Source organism: Gymnodraco acuticeps, unplaced genomic scaffold (genome assembly GCF_902827175.1).
Source record: "Gymnodraco acuticeps unplaced genomic scaffold, fGymAcu1.1, whole genome shotgun sequence".
NCBI classification, from domain to species: Eukaryota; Metazoa; Chordata; class Actinopteri; order Perciformes; family Bathydraconidae; genus Gymnodraco; species Gymnodraco acuticeps.
The window spans coordinates 1,017,254-1,038,007 of record NW_022991584.1 but is presented as its reverse complement, the minus strand read 5'-3'; the positions used below and the strand labels follow the sequence as shown (position 1 = coordinate 1,038,007).

The 20,754-nt window shown below is 40.9% G+C and overlaps 2 protein-coding genes across 3 annotated transcripts; one reads left to right on the top strand and one right to left on the bottom strand.

Annotated features, from left to right (window-relative positions):
• Nucleotides 1-212: 212 nt before the first annotated feature.
• Nucleotides 213-2,721, bottom strand: LOC117533811. Its single transcript, XM_034197761.1, has 2 exons — nucleotides 2,253-2,721; nucleotides 213-1,236 (listed from the first exon to the last, which is right to left on the bottom strand). Exons 1-2 carry the CDS (start codon nucleotides 2,324-2,326, stop codon nucleotides 588-590), a joined length of 723 nt encoding a protein of 240 aa, XP_034053652.1. The 5' UTR covers nucleotides 2,327-2,721; the 3' UTR covers nucleotides 213-587.
• A 6,355-nt stretch (nucleotides 2,722-9,076) lies between these two features.
• On the top strand, nucleotides 9,077-18,402 carry fdft1 (farnesyl-diphosphate farnesyltransferase 1). Of its 2 annotated transcripts, XM_034197749.1 has the most exons (8): nucleotides 9,077-9,296; nucleotides 11,667-11,764; nucleotides 13,148-13,331; nucleotides 13,512-13,640; nucleotides 14,100-14,291; nucleotides 14,590-14,766; nucleotides 15,253-15,405; nucleotides 17,199-18,402. In XM_034197749.1, the coding sequence occupies exons 1-8, from the start codon at nucleotides 9,198-9,200 to the stop codon at nucleotides 17,418-17,420; spliced, it is 1,254 nt and encodes a 417-aa protein (XP_034053640.1). In that variant the 5' UTR covers nucleotides 9,077-9,197; the 3' UTR covers nucleotides 17,421-18,402. The 2 variants fall into 2 exon arrangements, with proteins under 2 accessions (XP_034053640.1, XP_034053639.1); XM_034197748.1 differs by lacking the exon at nucleotides 9,077-9,296 and having other exon boundaries at nucleotides 11,015-11,764.
• Nucleotides 18,403-20,754: the final 2,352 nt, after the last annotated feature.

Here is a 20,754-nt window from a genome sequence, read left to right as displayed (position 1 = left end):
TAATCATTTTGGGTGATTCATTCTACTGAAAAAAACATATTTGACATCTAGTCTTAGTGACTTCCTCTTCATCTTGGCGAAGTTTAGTCATCGGGGAACTTGTGAGGCTTCTTCTGGAAACTGTATCCTCCCAATTTCTAAGTATTCTTTTGTAAAGCTTACAATATCTTTGATAAAAAGCTGTACAGTGCATTGATTGAAGTCCTCAGTCAGCTTCTCCCTGATGAACTGAGCATATTTGTCCTGCACCATCTCCTTCCAACACTGTTGAAATGTGAAGCCTTATTTCACCCTGCGTGGCGTCAGACACCTGTGAGCTAAAAGCATACTCAAATGCAAAAGAAAGTCCTTTTCTTAAATGTTCCTCCAAACTTTATTTTTTGTCTGGGAGCAGAACTTGTGCAGCTTTGATCATTGTGTTTAGCTCCTGGATGTCTTTCTCCTCTTCTGGTTTGCCTTCAAAAATACTATGCATTCTTTTAAAGCTCTTCCAGTCTTGGTCCTGCACAGTGTTTATAAAAGCCAAATCTGCAGATCTCAGGAGGCGTTTCACAGCAGAAAACACATTTTCACACGCAGGATTAAGATCAGTCTTCTTCAGCTGCTTTCACATAGCTTTCATAGTCCTCAGTCTGATCGATATAGTCCACTTGGCTGAAGTGAATATCCCTGAAGACATCTTCTTTATTTCCTTTGAAGCCCCAACATTTCACGTAACCAATATGAGTCTTCACTCCATACACAGTCCACCACTCCTTAGCTTTCTGAACCAAATTCAGCATGCACGCATCTGTATTTCTAGCCAAACAGGGGCTGTTCTTGGTGAAAACATATACCTTCCCGCCTTCTGAGGCAGCCTCTGACTCCAGAAGTTCCTGGGTTTGTTTGATTATGAAGTCCTCGCTGTGTTCTCCCTTGTTGTACTTTGGATAGAATGGTCCATACATGATAATCTCCTCCTGTTTCTCAATGACAGCCCATGAATGCTGCTTGTCCACTGCACCACATTCCTCTGTGATGTCATGCTGAAACTCCAAAAATGTCTTGTTGATTGATTTGTCGAGTAAGGCGTCATCAGTGGCTTGTTTAAACTTGAGATGCAACAACACTTTCTTTACAGAGGTTTGTGTGTCAGCCCAGGACAATATGTCACCCAAGAAGCTCTCAATATCAGTCAGGTTTTTTGTCGCTACATTCACACAGTCTTCAGATGTGCAGAGGGTGCCACAGCTTGTCCTGTAACACATGATATCTCATTGTATGGCATACAAGTCTGGGTGAATAACACCAACATTGTGATAACTGGGAACTGGGGCGTATTGTTTGTAAATACACACAAAAATGGACTACTATTGACACTAGAATTATTCATATTTAATCAGGTGTCTTATGATGAGAATTCTGTTGTTAAATTACTATTGTATTTACTTTTCTAACAAATAGTTGGACATTTGGGAAATACATTGATTTGCTTTCTTGCAGAGATTAAGACAAGAAGATAGAAAACCCTCATACCTGTCCAATAAATTTAAATCTACAGCAAGTTAGCTTAGCATAAAAATTGCAAACAGGGGGAAGTGCCAACCTGGCCCTGTCTAAAAAGTAACAAAACCCACCTCTTTATTTTTTAAATGAACACATCATATTTTGTGTTCAATTGGAACAAATATTAAATTGAAGTGCTAATAAGCAGATTTTGTTACCTTTGGACAGAGTCACACTCGTGTCTACGCTGTTTCCAGTCTAAGCAAAGCTAACAGGCTGCAATATATAGATAATTATTTGATGGACAATAATGATCATCTAACTCTGACTATATTGTTGAAATACTCTCTCCATGGTCATTAATAAACCATGTTAAAAAAAGTTTCCTATTTCAATGAATAATCCAGCTCTACGATAAATGAACATTTCACCATATAAATAGCCTACTGTCCGAATTGTGAATTGTAAATATGAAACAGATCTCTGACTTTATGATGCTTTCAGAAGGATTATGGTTAAGGCGTGGTGATTTAAATACAGTAGTGAAACATAAGACACATAAAATAAAGGGATGCGACATGTGGTAGGCCTATGTTGCCATAACAACGATGTGGCATACCAAGAGGAATTGAAAATGTCACCTGAAATACCCTTTGTCCTCAAACAACCCAGACGCATGAATAAACCTGTGACATTCCTGTTGCAACACCTCTCAAGAAAACATTTCCACGACCCAGATTACATGTATATATTCTGTCAGCACTTACTGTCTGTCATGCCTGTCTGTGCGTGTGTCAGCCTCATATCTGGCCAGAGTTTTGAGACATTTATTTTTGCACATGGGAAGCTCCTTTGCATATCCATTACACAGAGGTCGTTTACGGCTAACTCTGAATCTGAAACAGAAATCAGGAATATCATCATGGGATCAGATTACAGTGTATGTACGGTGACAAATTCAGTTTGACTTATATGGATAACAATAGTTTATGTCTTTGCTAAAAGATTTAAAAAATGTTAGAGTTTTACAGTGTTTCAGGCAGCCGTTCCACCAATATACAATGTCAAAGAGAAGTACAACTATCAAGACACAAGAACATGTCCTTTCCAACCCGATATCACGGCAAAACGTGAACATGTGACGATTTACCATGCTGGGAGACGTGAAGATGTCACGATTTCGTCCCTTCAAACGTGACAGTTACACGGTATTGTTAACCCATGTTAACCAGTGGAGAAATAACTGGAAATGCCAAGCAAATGCTACCCCGACGGTCGGTTGTTATTGTCAATATTAATATAATAAAGATTTATTTTTTAATAGTCACACTCGATTACGCCGATGTTCTTGTTGCCCCAGCTGGTCGACACCTCTTTTAGCAGAAACAAAGGCTACATTAATGTATTAAATAGATGTTAATCCATGCGTGTGGATGTGGAATTAACGGATGTGCCGTTGTGCGATTGAGTTGCCAGGCAACAGCTTCGGTTCATGTTAATTTACAAACTCTTCAACTACAACCGCAGTTATATTTAAAAACATGTTAGAAGGCCTCACGAAATACTAATGCAAATTAAAATGTAAATGTGAAGGAATGTGTGTATAACAAAATACATCGGTGATAAACGAAACCGGAAACGGACGTAGGCAAGATCCTCAGCTCGATGATTGGATGGTTTAGCCGCAATGCATGAAAGCCATGAAAATGGACGCTAAGGGCCCCCCCCCCTTGCGTTGAAAATGGACGCTAAGGCCCCCCCCCCCCTTGCGTTGGAAAAAGCCGACAGGGGACTTGACATAACGTCAACATAGGCCGACCTGGGAGTGAGGATGTGTTGGACAGACGTGCAATAGATGCCGTTTGTAAATTGAAAAGATAATACATTTGCAACATAGGATGAGTTTGTTTGAGGAGAATGAGTTTGTTTCACTCTTAGACCAGCAGGTATATCAAATCTATGCAGACTGCTGCAATAAGTACATTAATTAATTGTCTCATCGATGTTTGTCTGTATGAATATGATAATATTAACAATCATATTATTCCTATCAGCTGTCAATCACTGTTATGATTCACATATTCATTTATTATTGAATAAACTATATTTTTTGGAGGAGTTAATGATGAATGTTCCTCACGATGCTTGCTCACCCTCCTTCAAATTTGAAAGAAAAGTAATTACTATCATGTATCAATATTCAAAAGATCCAAAGTAACAGTTCAGCACCCCACGACTTTACTGCAAACAGTTACAACCTTTAGAAAGAACAAACATTAAAGAAGTGACTAACTGCATCAGTTAGAGTTAAAAAAAACGTGTATTCAGCTAAAACCAACACACTCTCACTCCCTAAGCGTCCAGGAGCGACGTTTGGTCAGTGTCCGTGGCGTCCAGTTGTGACGCTCCTAGGCTCTTTCAGCGTCATAAAGGGACGCAAATAGCTTTCAACTGATTGCAATGTATTCCCATCTGCGGCGGGATTTGACGCTCATGGAAGCACGGCATTCGTTTGTGTCGGCTGCCCTTAAAGGCAATGTGAGCGTCCATTCCCATTGGATAACGGAGAATTGTACACCCGGAAGTAAGTATTCCTCTTACTGTCGATTGATTTTACAGTGATATCTGCACTACTCATCGACTAAAAAACACCAGATTATCCTTGTTAATTACACAACATTGATTGGTTTAAATTGTGTGCAATGCTTTTGTATTTTTCCCCTTCGATTCGGAGAAACAAATATGTTTTCTGAGTAAAGGATGGCAGAAGACACAACACTACCCAGAATCCCCAGCTATCGTTTGGACTACACCATATCAAATATATCCTTTGCTTTAGATGGTTTAAGGGATTTAATTACTCTTTTAACTTCTGCTTCAGTTGTGTTTCTTAAGCTGAAAGCTGGCTCCATTGTATCAATTTGACAATTACTTGTGCAGTCAGGAGAAAAACACTGTGCAATGTTAGCAACAGAATCAATAAAATAGTGATTTAAAACTTCAGCTACATCACCTGGAGTGTTTATAAGCTTCCCATTTACTTTAAGTTCAAACTGTTTTCTTTCCCTATGTTGATGACCAGTTAATATTTTTAACTGGTCCCAGATCAGTTTCGAATTACCTCCTGCCTTGTATAGTTAAAAATAAATCTGCCTTAGCTTTCCTTAATTTCTTTAAAACTTTATTCCTAAGCATAGTAAAATGACTTCTGTCATGGCTTAATTTAGTTTTGATTGCAGTTTTTAAGACTAGATCACGTTCTTTCATTAGTCTGAAAATATCCTCATTTATCCAAGGGACAGTGTGTTTGTTATTTCTATGCTTGATTTTGCTTTTGAAGTTGTTAATAGTCCTCTCTAACGTTTTTGAGAATATTTTACTGTCTTCATGGTCTATTCCAGGCAAAATATCTTCCCATTTAATCTGTTCAACAGCATTTGTAAAGGTCTCATATTTGTTTTTGGGGATTTCACAAGATTCATATTTCCTGACGGAAGGGCTAAAACACTTTTTGGTTAGTTTCCTGGCGACTAAAGTCATATTGTGGTCAGATTGTGAAAGACCAGTTAACATGTTAAAGGATTTAAAAATTCTCTCTGGTCTGTTACTAAATATTAAGTCAATTTGAGTGCTGGTTGAATTTGTTATTCTTGTAGGTCCACTGATCAGTTGCACAAGGTCAAAATGATCAGTTATCTGTTTTAGATTCTTTCTGGACGATTTATCCTCCCAGTTAATGTTAAAATCACCCATTGAAATTACATTCTCTTAATAACTTCTTAAAATGTTCATAAAAAAGATTATTTGAAGATGGAGGCCTATAAATTACAATAAGAACAAATGACATTTGTGGTGACAGAGTTATATTAACACCGATAGTTTCCAATCCTTTACAATTTGACCACTGTATTTCATTGCAGGGAATACTGTCCTTGACATAAATCATAACCCCGCCTCCTTTCGAGCCGCGTCTATCTCTCCGGTAAATGTTAAAAACCCGGTACGTGAAAGGCTGCTGTGGGGGCGGACTCATGAAGCCAGGTCTCGGATAAACACAAAAAGTCTAAATTGGAGTCCATTAAAAGATGATGGACTTGCTCACTTTTAGATTTGATGCTTCTTATGTTCAGATGTCCCCCTAAAAGGCCTGATGGCTTAGCTTTGGGATCCCAGACTGTTCTTGAGTTATTGACAGTTATTGAAATTCCGGTTCCGGTGTTCCGGATTAACTGGTTCCCCGATCAACTGGTTGACAGATGTGGAGGCGTGGCCTTCGACTGAAATACACATTTCGATCGCTTCTTCTGTCGTTTTCATAAATATTTTTGGTATATTTGGCTGGATAGGAACACTTTGATGCACATTCAGTACCAGTGTGTGAGGTTGTGGTTACAATGGCGATATCCGGACGCGAACAGCGAGGACTACAAAAAGACAACGAGTTGACTGGGGATGTCTTTTCAAAACATTGCGAGCTCCAATAAATAATTTAAACCAGCTATTGTTGCCAGACTTATTACTGAATATCGTTCTTAATGTGATACCAAGTCCATCTGAGACATGTGTACACCTTCAGACAGCCTCCCAGTGAAGCGTACGTTGTTTACTCAGAGTTTGAAAGCAGCGTGGAGAAGTTTTCAGCTGTGTTAAACTGTGATCCTCTCAGGTAAACTGCGATTCGCTCAGGGTCAACTGGGATCCACCCAGGGAAAATGGGATCCGCCCAGGTTAAACTGTGTTACAACTTCTGTGGCTATCTACCAGCGATCATGTTTAATATGAAAGACACACACATGTATCCCTTATAAAAACGGCATTCTGCAGCACTCATCCAGATAACATGTGACTGTTAACTCGTTTTGCAAAGATAGCAGCAGAAATGTCATTGCTGCATGTGCAGGGATATTAGACTTTAAAATGCTGATGGGTCATTAATGTTGGTCTCGGCAAACAATATTAGGAATCCTCTATTCAAACCACAAAATATTCAGTGTCCATCGACATGAAAATAACAAAAAAGTTCATGCTGGACTCAAACCCGAGTCCCAACAGCAAAAGTCACTCCAGCCCTGCGCGTTATGAGTGCTCCGCTCAGCCCACAGCCAGCCGCCTCGACCTCCGCTGCTCTCCCGACACCCGGGGTGAGCCAAACATCACTCCGTGGGAAAGTTGTATTGAGTGTGCCGACCGCGGTGATGTTGGCTTCAGCGTGGTTTGGACCAGGACACGGATGAATATCTCCAGAAAGCAGCAGACAGATTGTGATGAACAGTGCGTTGCTTTGTTGAAGTCGAGTTGGTGGCTTTGTATTTTTTTTCAGTCGTTTGTACAGAGACGGGAAAATGAGAGACACTGCTAGAGTGTGCTTCCCATGTCCAAAGTTTCCATGATTTTGGTTAGTTTGCTGGTGCAGCAGATCAGCATTGTTTGCATATATGTTTTGTAGCGGGTGTACCAAGAAGTCAGTCAAGTCGCTTCAGCTGATTCAAAATGCTGCAGCTCGTGTACTAACCAGAGTTAGGAAAAGGGACCACATTACTCCTGTTCTGGCTGCCTTACACTGGCTCCCTATAGAACACAGGATAGAATTTAAAATTCTTCTTCTCGCCTACAAAGCCCTTAATGGGCAGGCGCCATCTTACCTTAAATAACTCATTATACCCTACTGTCCTACTAGGGCATTGCGTTCCAAGAATGCAGGGTTGTTGGTTGTTCCTAGAGTCTCTAAAAGTACAATGGGAGCCAGAGCCTTTTCTTATCAAGCTCCACATTTGTGGAATCAGCTTCCAGTTTGTGTTCGGGCGGCAGACACCCTATCCGTTTTTAAGAGTGCGCTTAAGACCTTCCTTTTTGATAAAGCTTAGTTAGGGCTGATTAGATTCAGCCCCTAGTTTTACTGATATAGGCTTAGTTTGTCGGGGGACATCTTACTTCTTCCTTCTCTCTGTCTATACCTGTGTACTCTCATGTTCCGATTAACCCAGCTTCCCCAAATGTCTTTCTTTTTGGTGTCTGTATACGCTGGGATCCGGAGTCATGGATGATCCTGCGCTCCTCTGTCCTGGATCTTGAGTCGTGGCTGTGGTCCTGGATCATAGGTCCTGGATGGATATCCTCGTGGATTCATCTTCCTATTATACACACATGCATTTCCAAACATTTGGACTACCTATGTTGCAAATGTATTATCTTTTCAATTTACACACGGCATCTATTGCACGTCTGTCCGTCCTGGGAGAGGGATCCCTCCTCTGTTGCTCTCCCTGAGGTTTCTCCCATTTTTCCCTTTAAACTGTGGGTTTTCTTCGGAAGTTTTTCCTTGTACGATGTGAGGGTCTAAGGACAGAGGGTGTCGTTTTGTCATACTGATATTTTGTACAAACTGTAAAGTCCACTGAGACAAATGTAACATTTGTGATATTGGGCTATATAAATAAACATTGATTGATTGATTGATTGATAGCGGATTGATGTCAACGGGTCTTAAGAAATTCGAAAGTAATACATAGGCTATATTAAGAGAGCCGTGACTACACCTAGCCTACATATTTTTTTACTGTTACTTTTAATCAAGTAGGTGCGGTGGTGATTTCCCCCCAGTGCTCCAGCTTGTCCCCCAGAAGTATGAATTAAAGGCACTGGAGAAATACAACAACAACAAAACACGATTCTTATATAGTTTCTCCTGTTTTTTCCAGGTGAAGGGATCTCTGCATTAAGTAGAGGACAGTGTCATCCACACCTATGCCAGATTGATAGACAAACTGTATAGGCACTGGTACCATACATGTTTTCCACAGCAGTGGTACCCTTCCTTGCTTCAGGCTCAGGTTAAAGAGGAACTTTACAATCCCACACAGATTTGAGGAGCCTTGAGCCTCCTTAATATTCCACCTCAGCTCCCTTAGAACAATCCTCAGCTCCTTTTGTATTATCTGACTAAAAAAACAATAAGCTTTATATTTATATTATCATACATTTTACCTCCTTGTCTCGATTAATTGTATCAGGGGATACCATTGTATCCCCTGATACAATGGTATATTTTGCTGCATGTACCTTTTAAAGAGGGGAATTTCTTGTTGTTTGTTTTTAACTTGTGATGTGTCATTTTGTAAAACACTTTGAGCTGCATGTGTTATAAATAAAGCTTTATTATTATTAGTATTATTATTATTATTATTATATGTATCTGTAAAAAAAAATAAAAAAAAACATCGCATCACAGTCAGACCAAAAGGCATACAAGCCTATAAGACAAATATACAAATAAAAGGTTTTCTATTCAAATCAGGAGAACAAACGTTTTCAAAGCCATCATCTGATATATAGAGTTATATATCAGATGATGGCTAACACGCTGTGTCAAAGAGTTAGATCACAACCAACAGGCATCAGTCTAGTTACGTATTACATAATTTAAATGAGCAGATATGGTTTCCCATTCAGAAGAATACGGACCAATCAGAAGCCGTGCTCCGCTGAGGCGGGGCATCACACCAGCCACTCTGCTCGCTCATTGGGCACTGGCCGCTATGCCCATGACTCGCCAGCCAATCAGAGGCGTCGGTCGATCAGACAACGTTTGGTACTGAGAGCCGCATTTTTTCCTTCGTGCAGCTGCATCTCGGGACGCTTCGCTTTGATTTGTAAACATCTCTGCAGGCTTACACATCAGTTTGTTAGAGTAACAGCAGCAAACCTAAAGCAACATGGACATCCTGAAGTCATTGGGGCACCCGGAAGAGATATTCAACCTATTTAAATTTAAAATGGGGGGATGCAGCACTGTGATGCGAAAGTTGGATTATGTGAGTAAACCCTCTTATTGAACAAACTGAGAATAACTTTCATTTCTACATAATGCTACGGTCATATGAAGACAGTGTGCAGGTTGTATTGCATACAGGATTTCATTTTCAAATGTGCCTTTCGGATCATAGCACATGATGTTCCTCATTTAAGAGCATCACCACAAAAAGGTTGTAGGTAGTGAAACAGAAACCCACAGAGGCATGCTCGGTTTTGCTTCTGCATGAGTTGAAGGAAACAGACTCTGCTAGATGCACTAATGAGATCTCTCACTCTGTGTTGGCTCAGGTGTGCACAGATTGATATGACCATTGACTTGGGATTTACGTTACATAAGGAGCTTGGAGGGTTCAACAGCAGGGAGAGATGATGTGCGCATGTTTACCGGCTAATCCCAATGTTTTAACACCAATGTGATCCAGAGAGAGAGAGCGAGTCTGCAAATACTGTATACATGGTTTTAAGTTAAGTTAGTTTAGCCTGGTTGGGAGTATTATTAAATGACCCAAAAGCATATCCCTGCAAAGTGAAGTTAACCTAATAATAGGAATACAAAGATAGTGCTGGAAACAAGCGCTTTGACAGTAGCAAGACAAGCCCTCACTTTCCTGTAGTACAAATTGTGTCTTTGTTCAGTAAGTCATACTTATTATAGATGCTACTACAGTGCAAAATCCAACTGTGACGAAGGTAACTAGTTATGCTGGTGTAAGGATGACAGCGGTTGAGAGTAATCGGGGTGCAAATAATATATTGTGTGCACCTGGTGTCCTGTGTTGTCTCCTCCCCCCTCACCTGTGTCTTGTTGTGCTGATTAGAGTGTGTGTATTTAGGCTCTGTTTCCCTGTCTGTTGAAGAGGCTGGTAGGGTGTGTGAGATCCTTGTGGCTGCAGGATGTGTGCAAGGAGAACAACAGGATTGAGGCTGTGAACTTTGTGCACATGATTTTAATAAATGCCCACGTCGGGTTATATTTTTGGACGTTCTGCCTCTGCCTCCTTGCTTGGTCTGGGCCGCTCAACGGTCAGTCTCACACCAACCCAGACATCTAGATGTGCATTTAGTTTCCATCAGCTATAGATGTATTAGTACCAGCTGTTTGTCCAATTTTCTGTGATCTGCCAGATTTATGACTTGATAATATGCTAAAATTTTCATGCAAACGTTTACTAACCTCTGACCACCAGCAATTCATTTTGGGTGAATGAGGCTATTGCAAAAGTTGTGACCCTATAACATTTAGATTGTCATTCATTTGAGTTATAGTAATAGTCAGTCATTTCAGCTGTTTATATTTTGAAAAAAGCATCAATATTTGACCACTGTTAACCCTCCAGCATCACAGAATCTGACAGGTCACAGATTTGACTTCAACACCTGACTCCTCATACATCTTACTGTACTTCCCACTGTCTGCCACCAGGTGTCCACACCATACACTGCTATGCATGTATTTTTCGCAGCAAACTTGTCGTTATCAGACACAAATAAAACAGTTTATTCTCACCAAGCAAATTTGCCGCAGTAGGATTAACACTTATATCTTTAACATTTTTTTCAATATTTCAAAAAGAAATGCGGTTGATTATTAATAGTACGTAAGGTAATTGATTTATAATGTATTTCAATGTGAAACATCTTAAACGAGTCGTTACTTTACTTGTAGAGCATAGTTTGTCAGCGCACCTCTTATAAATAAAGTTGAGGAAAAAATGGTCAACATACGCAGAAGCAACTGAGTGCTATTTTTAATATGATGCGTTTTCCACTCACAAAACCTTCTATTCTTTAATGTAACCGTCCGCTGTGATCCAGAAGGGTTTTAAACAGAAGTGCATGTTGAGTTTTAGCCTTATTTCCTAGATGTAAACTGCAGCAAGTTGTGAAACACGCAGCTGGTGTTGTTGTTGGGTAAAGGTGGGAGGAGCAGTAAAATCATAACAGCAGATCTACAAACGCTCTGCGCAGACCCGCTCCTCTACGCAGCATGCTACGCAGTGAGGGAGCTGCTTGGAAGTCAGTGGCGTTCCTCGCCTCACCCGACCCTCCGCTCACTTGTCCTCTAGGATACATGTTTCAAGCTTCCCCACCAGCCGTAGCGTCGACATGCACAGAGTCGTTTCATAGTTGCAGGGTCGGTCGTGCAGGGTGTCCGTATGGCCGGAGCTTGCTGCAAGTGTAACTTCTCTCTGTCCGTGTTCAAGCGCTCTCTGTCGGTGGCGCCGCGTGGCTGCGGGTCCGCTCCTCGGTCCCTCCTCTCGTGCTGGAGACTGGGGGAGCGGGCCCTGCAGGAGGCCGCCCGACCCTCCAGCGCCCTCAGACCCGCATGTTTTTACCGACACTCGACCTTCTCCTGTCTCTCTTGCCAGGAATCCATGAGTGAGAGTCTGCGGACCTGCTATCTGTATCTGAACCAAACCAGTCGCAGTTTTGCAGCTGTCATTCAAGCGCTGGACGGGGAGTTGAGGTGAGTCATGCAGAATATGTTTCTCTGTTGTCCACGTTCATAAAGCATAAAACACCATCAGAGCACGGTGCAGAGTCTCTAGATGAGTGTACAGTAGTCCGTTCTTATGAAACATCCATGTAGCCCGCTGTATAGAAAACGGTAGTTTCCCCACAGCAGACGCGTATTCATGACGTCTGCTGGCGCATCATAAATACGTCGGATAGTGAAATTGCAGTCGATTCTCAAGGCACCGCAGTCTCTTTTCCTAAATCCTTTTGAATTCTCCTATCCACTATTCCTTAAACCCGTGACCTTTCGCACAGAGGTTAAGCAAGTCGATAGGAATAGACGATAGTAGCTGACTTTAACTGCAGCATTGGCTCCAGGTGGAGGGGTGTGTCTGTGGGCATGTTTTCTTCGTGAAGGGCAGATGGGCGTTGGCTGGGGTACTTCTCTTTTCTGCACTAGTAGTTCTCTGAGTAACACATGTGCATAATGTACAAAAGACACATTAATGTGATTAACATCGTCAACACCACTATCAGCAGTTTAAACATAATACTCGGATTGCATCCATTATGTTATGTGGTGCATTTGTCTTTGATATTCATATATGTACCAAAAGTACCCACAAATGACGGTGTCATCTGTGGAGTTGCAACCGTGTCTGACACAAGACACAGCTGCTCCATGCAGACTGTTTGTGTCAGGCACTCAGAATGTATAAGTCATTCTTTTGAAGACATTTTGCACATGATAGCTTATCAATTCAACAACAGGTATCAGCCTCAACAAACCAAAGTCCACTGCAGGACTTATTGATTTAAGTAATTTCTTGTACCAATACAAACGCACAGTTGGCAATAGTTTGCTGTCATTTACCAAGGAAATAAGGCTACATATATGTGATGTATTTAGATTCAGTATGACAAAGCACTTTATACAGTACATTTATTTTTTATGTTGATCTACCTATGTAGCCTTATGTTTTTATCGGTTTGTTTTTATCTGTTTTGTGTTTAGCTTTTTATCTTATTTATTGATGTGTGTTTTGTCTTTGTATGTGATATGGACCTTGAGTCTGGAATAAAGATTGGAAAATACCTCAACAGATCAACAGAATGATTGATCAGCTTATCTGCTCATGTCTCAATGTCACACTTAATCAAACAAACACAGATGGACATTTAATGAGTAAGTTATTAAACATGAAATACACATCCTAAGTGTGTGGGTGTCCACTTTATATATCCTCGGTCGGAAAGAATCCTCTACATATAGACTACCCTGACCTGTGACGACCTCTTTGACACGCCTGCTATTTTTGTCTTTTGATTCATGCATCTTTTCAGTCAGCATGTGAAAAGACACTAAAAGCATTCTCCTATCTTTCTGATCCAGGCATGCAGTTTGTATTTTCTACCTGGTGCTGCGAGCGCTGGACACGGTGGAGGACGACATGACGATTCCTATGGACAAGAAGGTCCCCATGCTGAATGATTTCCACACCTTCCTGTACCAGGATGAGTGGCGCTTCACCGAGAGCCAGGAGAAAGACCGACAGGTTCTGGCAGATTTCCCCACGGTCAGTAGCTCGGCATGGTTTTACTTGGAACGGCCTGAAATATACTAGGCTCTCAAGAGTGTCATTTACTGATGTAGTTCCTTTATAAATGTCTAGGCTGGTATTCGATAGAAAAATCTGAAGTGGAATCTTTGTCACTTCTGTCTGTTACTACAATCTTTATATGTACTTGCATTCCAGATATCAGTGGAGTTCAGAAACCTCGCTAAGGAATACCGAGACGTCATCTCAGATATCTGCCACCGTATGGGAGTAGGAATGGCTGAGTTCCTGGAAAAGAAAGTGGGATCCATGAAGGAGTGGGACCTGGTAAATATCAACCTTATCTTAAAATAACAGCAAAAATGTTAGATAAATGACAGGAATATAACAATGACTTGTACTAAATGGCAAAAGTACATATCCTTACAACACAAACAGATATCTAACACAGTTTATAATACCCTGCACTTTCCGTAACATAAGATATGAAAAAATATATGCTATTTTATTTTTCTATATGCAATATTGACTTGTATCTCTGCAGCTTCATTCTGTCTTACCGATGTGTTTAAGTCATTATGGTAACTTGATTTTGATGCAGTCTTGCAATACACCACGTAAAACCTTCTATAAAACCAACAGTTTGTCTATGACTTTGACAATATTGAATAAATGTTTTGAAATCTTTGGATGTTAGAATAACTGTGTTTGCTTAATCATAAACCAGAATACATATCATGCTTAGACAATGAAATCTGATTCCATGTGGTCTTCTGTTATCCTCAGTATTGCCATTACGTGGCGGGGCTGGTTGGTATCGGCCTGTCTCAGCTGTTCTCTGCGTCCCAGCTGGAGGACCCAGAGGTGGGGCGTGACACCGAGATGGCTAACTCCATGGGCCTGTTCCTCCAGAAGACGAACATCATCCGAGATTATCTGGAGGACATTCAGGTGGGACGCGCCTTCTGGCCTCAAGAGGTAAGAACCTTTCCTCTGTCCTGGTTTGAGTGTTTGTTTGCCTGATCACCACAGTTTTGCAATTTGATAGTAACAGAAATGCAGAATATACAGATTTTACAAACAAAGACCAACATTTTTAAGTCAGCTAGTGTCTCAAACATGTTTTATGTATATTGTGTCTCTTACTAAATATAAAAACTGACATGATTCCTTTTGACTTCTTGCTGATGTTGCTTTGAGGTTTACTGAATATTGATTTTTTTTTTTTAAAAACAGTACCATATGGGATGTGTTAATATCTCGTGTCCCCGTGCAGGCTTGGAGTCAGTTTGCAGGTCGTCTGGAGGACTTTGCTCAGCCTGAGAAGCTGGACTCGGCTCTCTCCTGTCTCAACTTTCTGGTCACTGACGCTCTGCGACACGTCCCCGATGTTATCGCCTACCTGTCCCGCCTGCAAAACCAGAGCGTCTTCAACTTCTGCGCCATTCCACAGGTACACACTGACTTATGACTTATTACTGTGGCTGTGAGGTAGGTTATGGGTTCGATCCCAGCTCCTGCAAACAACATTTCGATGAATCCTTGGGCAAGATACTTAACCCAAAGTTGTTTCCAATAGAAGTGGTTGAATGTTAGCTTGCCTGAGGTGATTGCACTTTGCATGTCAAAGTTTGGATTGGTGAATAGTGACTTTGAGAAGTTGCAAATAATGGATAAATGCTTATGAAAATGCTATATAAATACTGTCCATTTTACATTTACTACCTTTCAGTGTACTTCCTTTTCCATGACTAAGACGAGATAAAACGGCATCGCATCATTAAATGCTAACTGCTACTTGACCAACATGCAATATTGTTGATGAGAAAAAAGGAGGCAACAATATAGTATAAAAGATAGGAAACTTTACCAACAAGACAAATGTCATTATTTATTTAAGTCCTTTCCTTCAACTACATGTTTATCCTCTCCTGATCAGGTGATGGCAATAGCTACTCTGTCGACTTGCTACAACAACCCCATGTTGTTCCAGGGAGTGGTGAAGATCAGGAAGGGGCAGGCGGTCACGCTCATGATGGAGGCCACCAACATGAGAGCCGTGCAGACCATCATGGCCAAGTACAACCAGGAGGTGGGTGTGTCGTCGTGTTTGCTGCCCTGCTTTCACCATATTGGTGCCCTTTTAAAAAAAGAATTTGTCTTTATTTGTTATCTTTTCAAACAGCAATTTAACAACCACATAACTCATAAATGTCGATACATATTACTCAACCAGAAAAGAGAGGGAAAACAAAACCAAACAACACAAATAACCCCAAAAAGACTAAACACAAATATTTTACGAATACACCCATATTCATACATCATACAGCTCCAGCCATGATAATATCTAGCTTCTGCTTTTCTCCCAAGATTTTAATTCAGTAAAAAATGTTTATCCCACTTAGATTTCCATTTCGTTCTATTCTTTCTACTTCTTCCGTTTTTACAGGAAACACAGTTTCAGTCAAACGTTAAACCCAGTCAGTTAGTTCTGAGGCCTGTACTACGAAACAGGATTTTCGCTTAGCGAGCTAACTTCAGGGAAAACTCTGGATTTCCGGTCCTACGACGCTGGTTCACTTCTTAGCGGGCTAGATCTCCACGGTAACTTATGCTGAACGGCTAGCCTGCTCCGGAGCAGGTTAGGTTGCAGGCTAAGAGATCAACTCAGTGAAAGCACTACCTGCTGACCAATCAGAGCTCCGTGTGCCGAGTTTAAAGCTATCAAGTCATATTACAGGAGAAAGGAAATACAGAAAAACTGCCGTTGCAGGAAAGACGGCCGGCAAAAATCACCTGACTGTGTGAACGTGAAAATTAATAGAATATCACCTCCCATCTTCAGAGCAATCTGACTATTATAACATTAGCGTTAAGAAAGCTTACTTAAATATCTGCCACAACATAAGTAACCGGATCAGAGTAACATTACGTACAGTCCGTGGCATATCACTTCATAATGTATCATATATTTCCTTATCTGAGTCAGCTGAGCTGTATCTGGCCGTGCAACACTCACAGTGTCACATACTGTATGCAGATGTATTATTTTAAGCAACACATTAAGTTGACGAAACACTTGAGTCAAATGTAATTAAAGTCAGATCCACTCGTGTCTTAGACGGGGCAGTGATATCATAAACCTGTTAATGTACGCATTCAAACACTTTTTCTTTTGCCAGCTGTATTCACCTTGCAGGTGCAACTATGTGGCTTTTATCCTGGATAAAGTGTTTAAGTCATGGATGTTTAAAGTTTAACGTCTTCATATTTGTCTAATATTATAGTTTACTTTTCATTCAGGAAGTATGACGCTGCGCTGTCAGTGCGCTTCTCCATGTTTGTGATTGGTCAAATGTTGACCAAGTGGTCAAATGTTGCTAACCCCGCCCCCTTTTTTCATGTGAACGCGCATCTAACTAGATAGGACACGGCTGGCTTGAGCGATCCACTTGATAACCAGCGTCGTAGGACCGTTTAGCGAGAGCGCGTATGTTTTGGATTAGGCCAACCGGCTAACTCAAACATATCCAGGTTATGTTGAACCGGCTTCGTAGTACAGGCCTCTGGTGTTCTGCGAAACAAGTCTTGCTGCAATAATAAAACTTCTCAGTTTTAATGCAAACTGTGCTTTGGTGACACCCAGTGGTAAAAGTTTAAGTGTTTTCTGACACAGACATAACATACCCACACTGAGTGCAATTTTGTATGGATATTATTTTATTATTTCTTCTTATGTTTTGTAAGTAAGATATATTTTATTGTTTTATTTTGTATGTCTTTCTACTCTAGTGTATGTTTTTCTTAATCCAGCCTCCCATCTAAAGTATTTCACATGATTGTACTGAGTGACACTTAACATCCCGTTCTCCCTCTCTGCAGATTATACAGAAGGTCTCCCACACGGACCCGACCCGGGACAAGACCCTGCGCATCCTGGCTCTAATCCGGGAGAAGTCGGCCGTGTCACAGAGCAACCTGACCTCCAGGACCGCCCACCTGTCGCCCATGTACCTGTCTGCTGCCATGCTGCTGGCCGCTCTCAGCTGGCAGTACCTCAGCACCACCGCAGCACAGGGCACCGGGGACATGAAGGGACAGTGAACCCATTGACCCTAACCTCACCGGGGCCCACAGACTCAGAAAGCCCCTTTTTTCCCACTCTGGATGTCCAGTTCCTTTCTATCTGGAATCTGAAACACTGCCCTCCTTACTACAGCCTTCAGAGGAACATGGACATATTTAAACTATGGAGGGTTTCTGGTAGCAGGCTGGTCTCTTTAGGTTGTTTGACAGTGATTTATAGTAGTCCATCCTGCATCTGGATACATTAATTACACAACATGTTGTGTGTTTATATTCACCAGCATAAATCGCACATTAAAACAATTCAGGGTGTTTTCTTGTTTGTTTATGTTGATTCTGTTCTTTTTTTGTTTCATTTGTAACATGTTTACCCCTTGAATAAAGTTATTCAGCATATTTAACATTTAAAGACAGAAGGTAGTAATTTTTCCCATTAATTGGTAAATGCAAATTACATGACACTGCCCTTTTCAAGGATCTAAGAGAAGGCAGTCACTAATTCCATTAAGTTTTTGTTTGATTCTGTGTCAACTCTTATATTTTTCAGGTCAAATTTAAAGCTAGTTTAATATCCATCTCACTATGTTTCTTCAGGAGAAACACTCAAAGTAAATATAAGTTACAATCCTGCACTTTCTAGTCAATCTGTTGCATCTGCATCCTCCAACACTATAACTTTATTTCACTACTTATATGTCTTTGTGTTTCATTTATATGGCTTTTGAAATAGGAGGAAAAAATAAACTATTCCTATGTAGTTTTTACATGAACTTTTTAAATGAATGGGGGAGAACAAATGTAATTTCTGATACATTTCATATCTGAAAAAAAACCATATCATGACTGCTAGCTAAAGTGTCCTTAACGCAGCTTTGGTGAGTAGAAAGGCTTGCACAGCGTTACCTTGTACAGAACCAAATGAGAGCTACAAACATTGCTCTGTAATGTGACATTTTGATTTGTACATATATGAGACAAATAAAGAAGTTAAATAATCTAACCAGCTTGAATTGTTATTGTGCAAACAACACGATAACCTGTTGAAGTGGGTGAATATTTTAATAGAGCCTAGACTCTACAATTGTACAGCATTGTTCAAAGGTTGATATTGGGACAACCCTGTGGTTGTCCACCAGTTGGTGCTGCTGTAACCTGTGTGTTTGTTGTAATCAGCAGTGATGGGACCCACCTGTGGCGCATTCCAGGATATAAAAGGGCTGCAGAACAGGCTCTCGGTCTCTCTCAGCTGCCCTGCTCGGTGCAGCAGGACACCGCTCCTTTGTTCTGTTTTATTGTTGTTTGTAACCACTGTGTTGCATAAAATAAATGATTGTTTTGGGCAACTCCGGTGTGGAACTGTTGTCCTTATGTTACAAGCAGAGCCAGCTTGTAACATATGGGGGCTCGTCCGATCCAAGAACCAGGTGTTCGTTGTTTACTTGATTTGTTTGCATTGATTGTGTTGACAGTTTGTTCCTGGTGTGGGGCATTAAGGAGTAGCTTTGGAATTACCTTTCCTGATAGGCATAAGCAACATCTCCTTCAGGGGAGCTTGTTGGTTTGTTATTAGGGCCCGAGCACGAAGCGCTAGGACCCAACGGCGTCCTAGCACGAAGTGCGAGGAACCTATTGTTATTGGTGGAATTATTAGGGCCCGAGCACGAAGCGCTAGGACCCAACAGCGTCCTAGCACGAAGTGCGAGGCACCTATTGTTATTGGTGGAATTATTAGGGCCCGAGCACGAAGCGCTAGGACCCAACGGCGTCCTAGCACGAAGTGCGAGGCACCTATTGTTATTGGTGGAATTATTCTTATTCTTCTTAGTTGCCATCATTCCTGTTTTTGAGGGCTTTAGGACGGTTAAAAAGTTGTATAAATTTGCACGGACGCCAGGACTGGTAAAAACTACAATATTCTGAAGTCAATGGGTTAAATATTCCAACCTGCTCACGAGCGCCCCTATCAAAATCCCATTTCGGAATACATTTACAAAGTCGCACCGTAACTCCGAATGACCTGACATTTTGCACACATATCCGGGTGGACCTGCTCTACAAATAATCCAATTGGAACCCTAAGCTCCGCCTACATTTTTTTTTTTTTAATTGGCATAATGTACATAAACAGTTAAATATTCACTTAAATTTCAATTTTCAGTTTTTCAACACCAAACTTCGTATACAGCATCGGTGGAGGGTCAGACACATTACCCTAGGAGATGAGCATGTTCAAACGATAGATATTTCCGCCATGAATTAAAACGTACTCGCAAAAAGGCGGGGCTAAGAAAGAAATGCTCATAACTCATCAACAATGTTTCCAAACATCACATATGTTGGTAAATAGGTTCAGACTGTCTTTGGGAATAGGCACAACAAAGCATTTTCTTTTTGGACTATAGGGGGCGCCAAAAACACCACCAATTTATAACTCAAGAGCGGATGGACTAATCTTTTTTTTTTTTTTTTACACATACTCTCGGGGCAACTACGAACTCAGATTTAAAGTGTCGCAACGAATGCAGAATGTGGGCGTGGCCTATATATTTTTTAAAATTGCGATAGCATAAAATGAGCTTCGAACGCAAAACTTGGGACACACGTCAGAGCCCACGACCTTTTCGAGAATGTAAAAAAAAACGTAATTTTTCAAAAAAACTGCTCACTATTGTGTGGTAGTCACATATAGTTTCTCAGAACTTCACGAATCTTGGCACAGATATTCCTCATGGAATTGCGGACATATTTGTAAATAGATTCCATTAGCCCCGCCCCCCAGGAAGTCGGCCATTTTGAAATATGTGCGTTTTTCATGCATTTTAAGCACATTCTTGCAAACTCCTCCTAGGGGAATGATCGTAAAAATTCCAATGCAGGACACGTTCAGCCCCTATCCAATATGATGCTAAATTGAGAAGAACATTTTTGATAGCTCAATCGTGGAGGTCGTTAGCTAACAGCGAATACACCATTTTTGACGATTTACATGTCGCAAATTACTCCAAACTACTCGGATATAGTTGTTCCGATATTCACGAAACGCTGTATACATATTGCTATTATGATTGCACACATATTTCACATTGCCTCCCATTAGCCCCGCCCACCAGAAAGTCGGCCATTTTGAAAAATGTGCGTTTTTCAGCCATTTTAAGCACATTTCTGCGGACTCCTCCTAGGGGTACGATCGGAAAAATTCCAATCCAGGAAAATTTCAGCCCATTTCCAATGTGATGCTAAATTGCGAAGGAATAGTTGATCGCTCAAACGAGGACTTCGTAAGCGAACGGAGAACTTTCCATTTTTGACGATTTACATGTCACAAATTACTCCAAATGACTCCAAACTACTC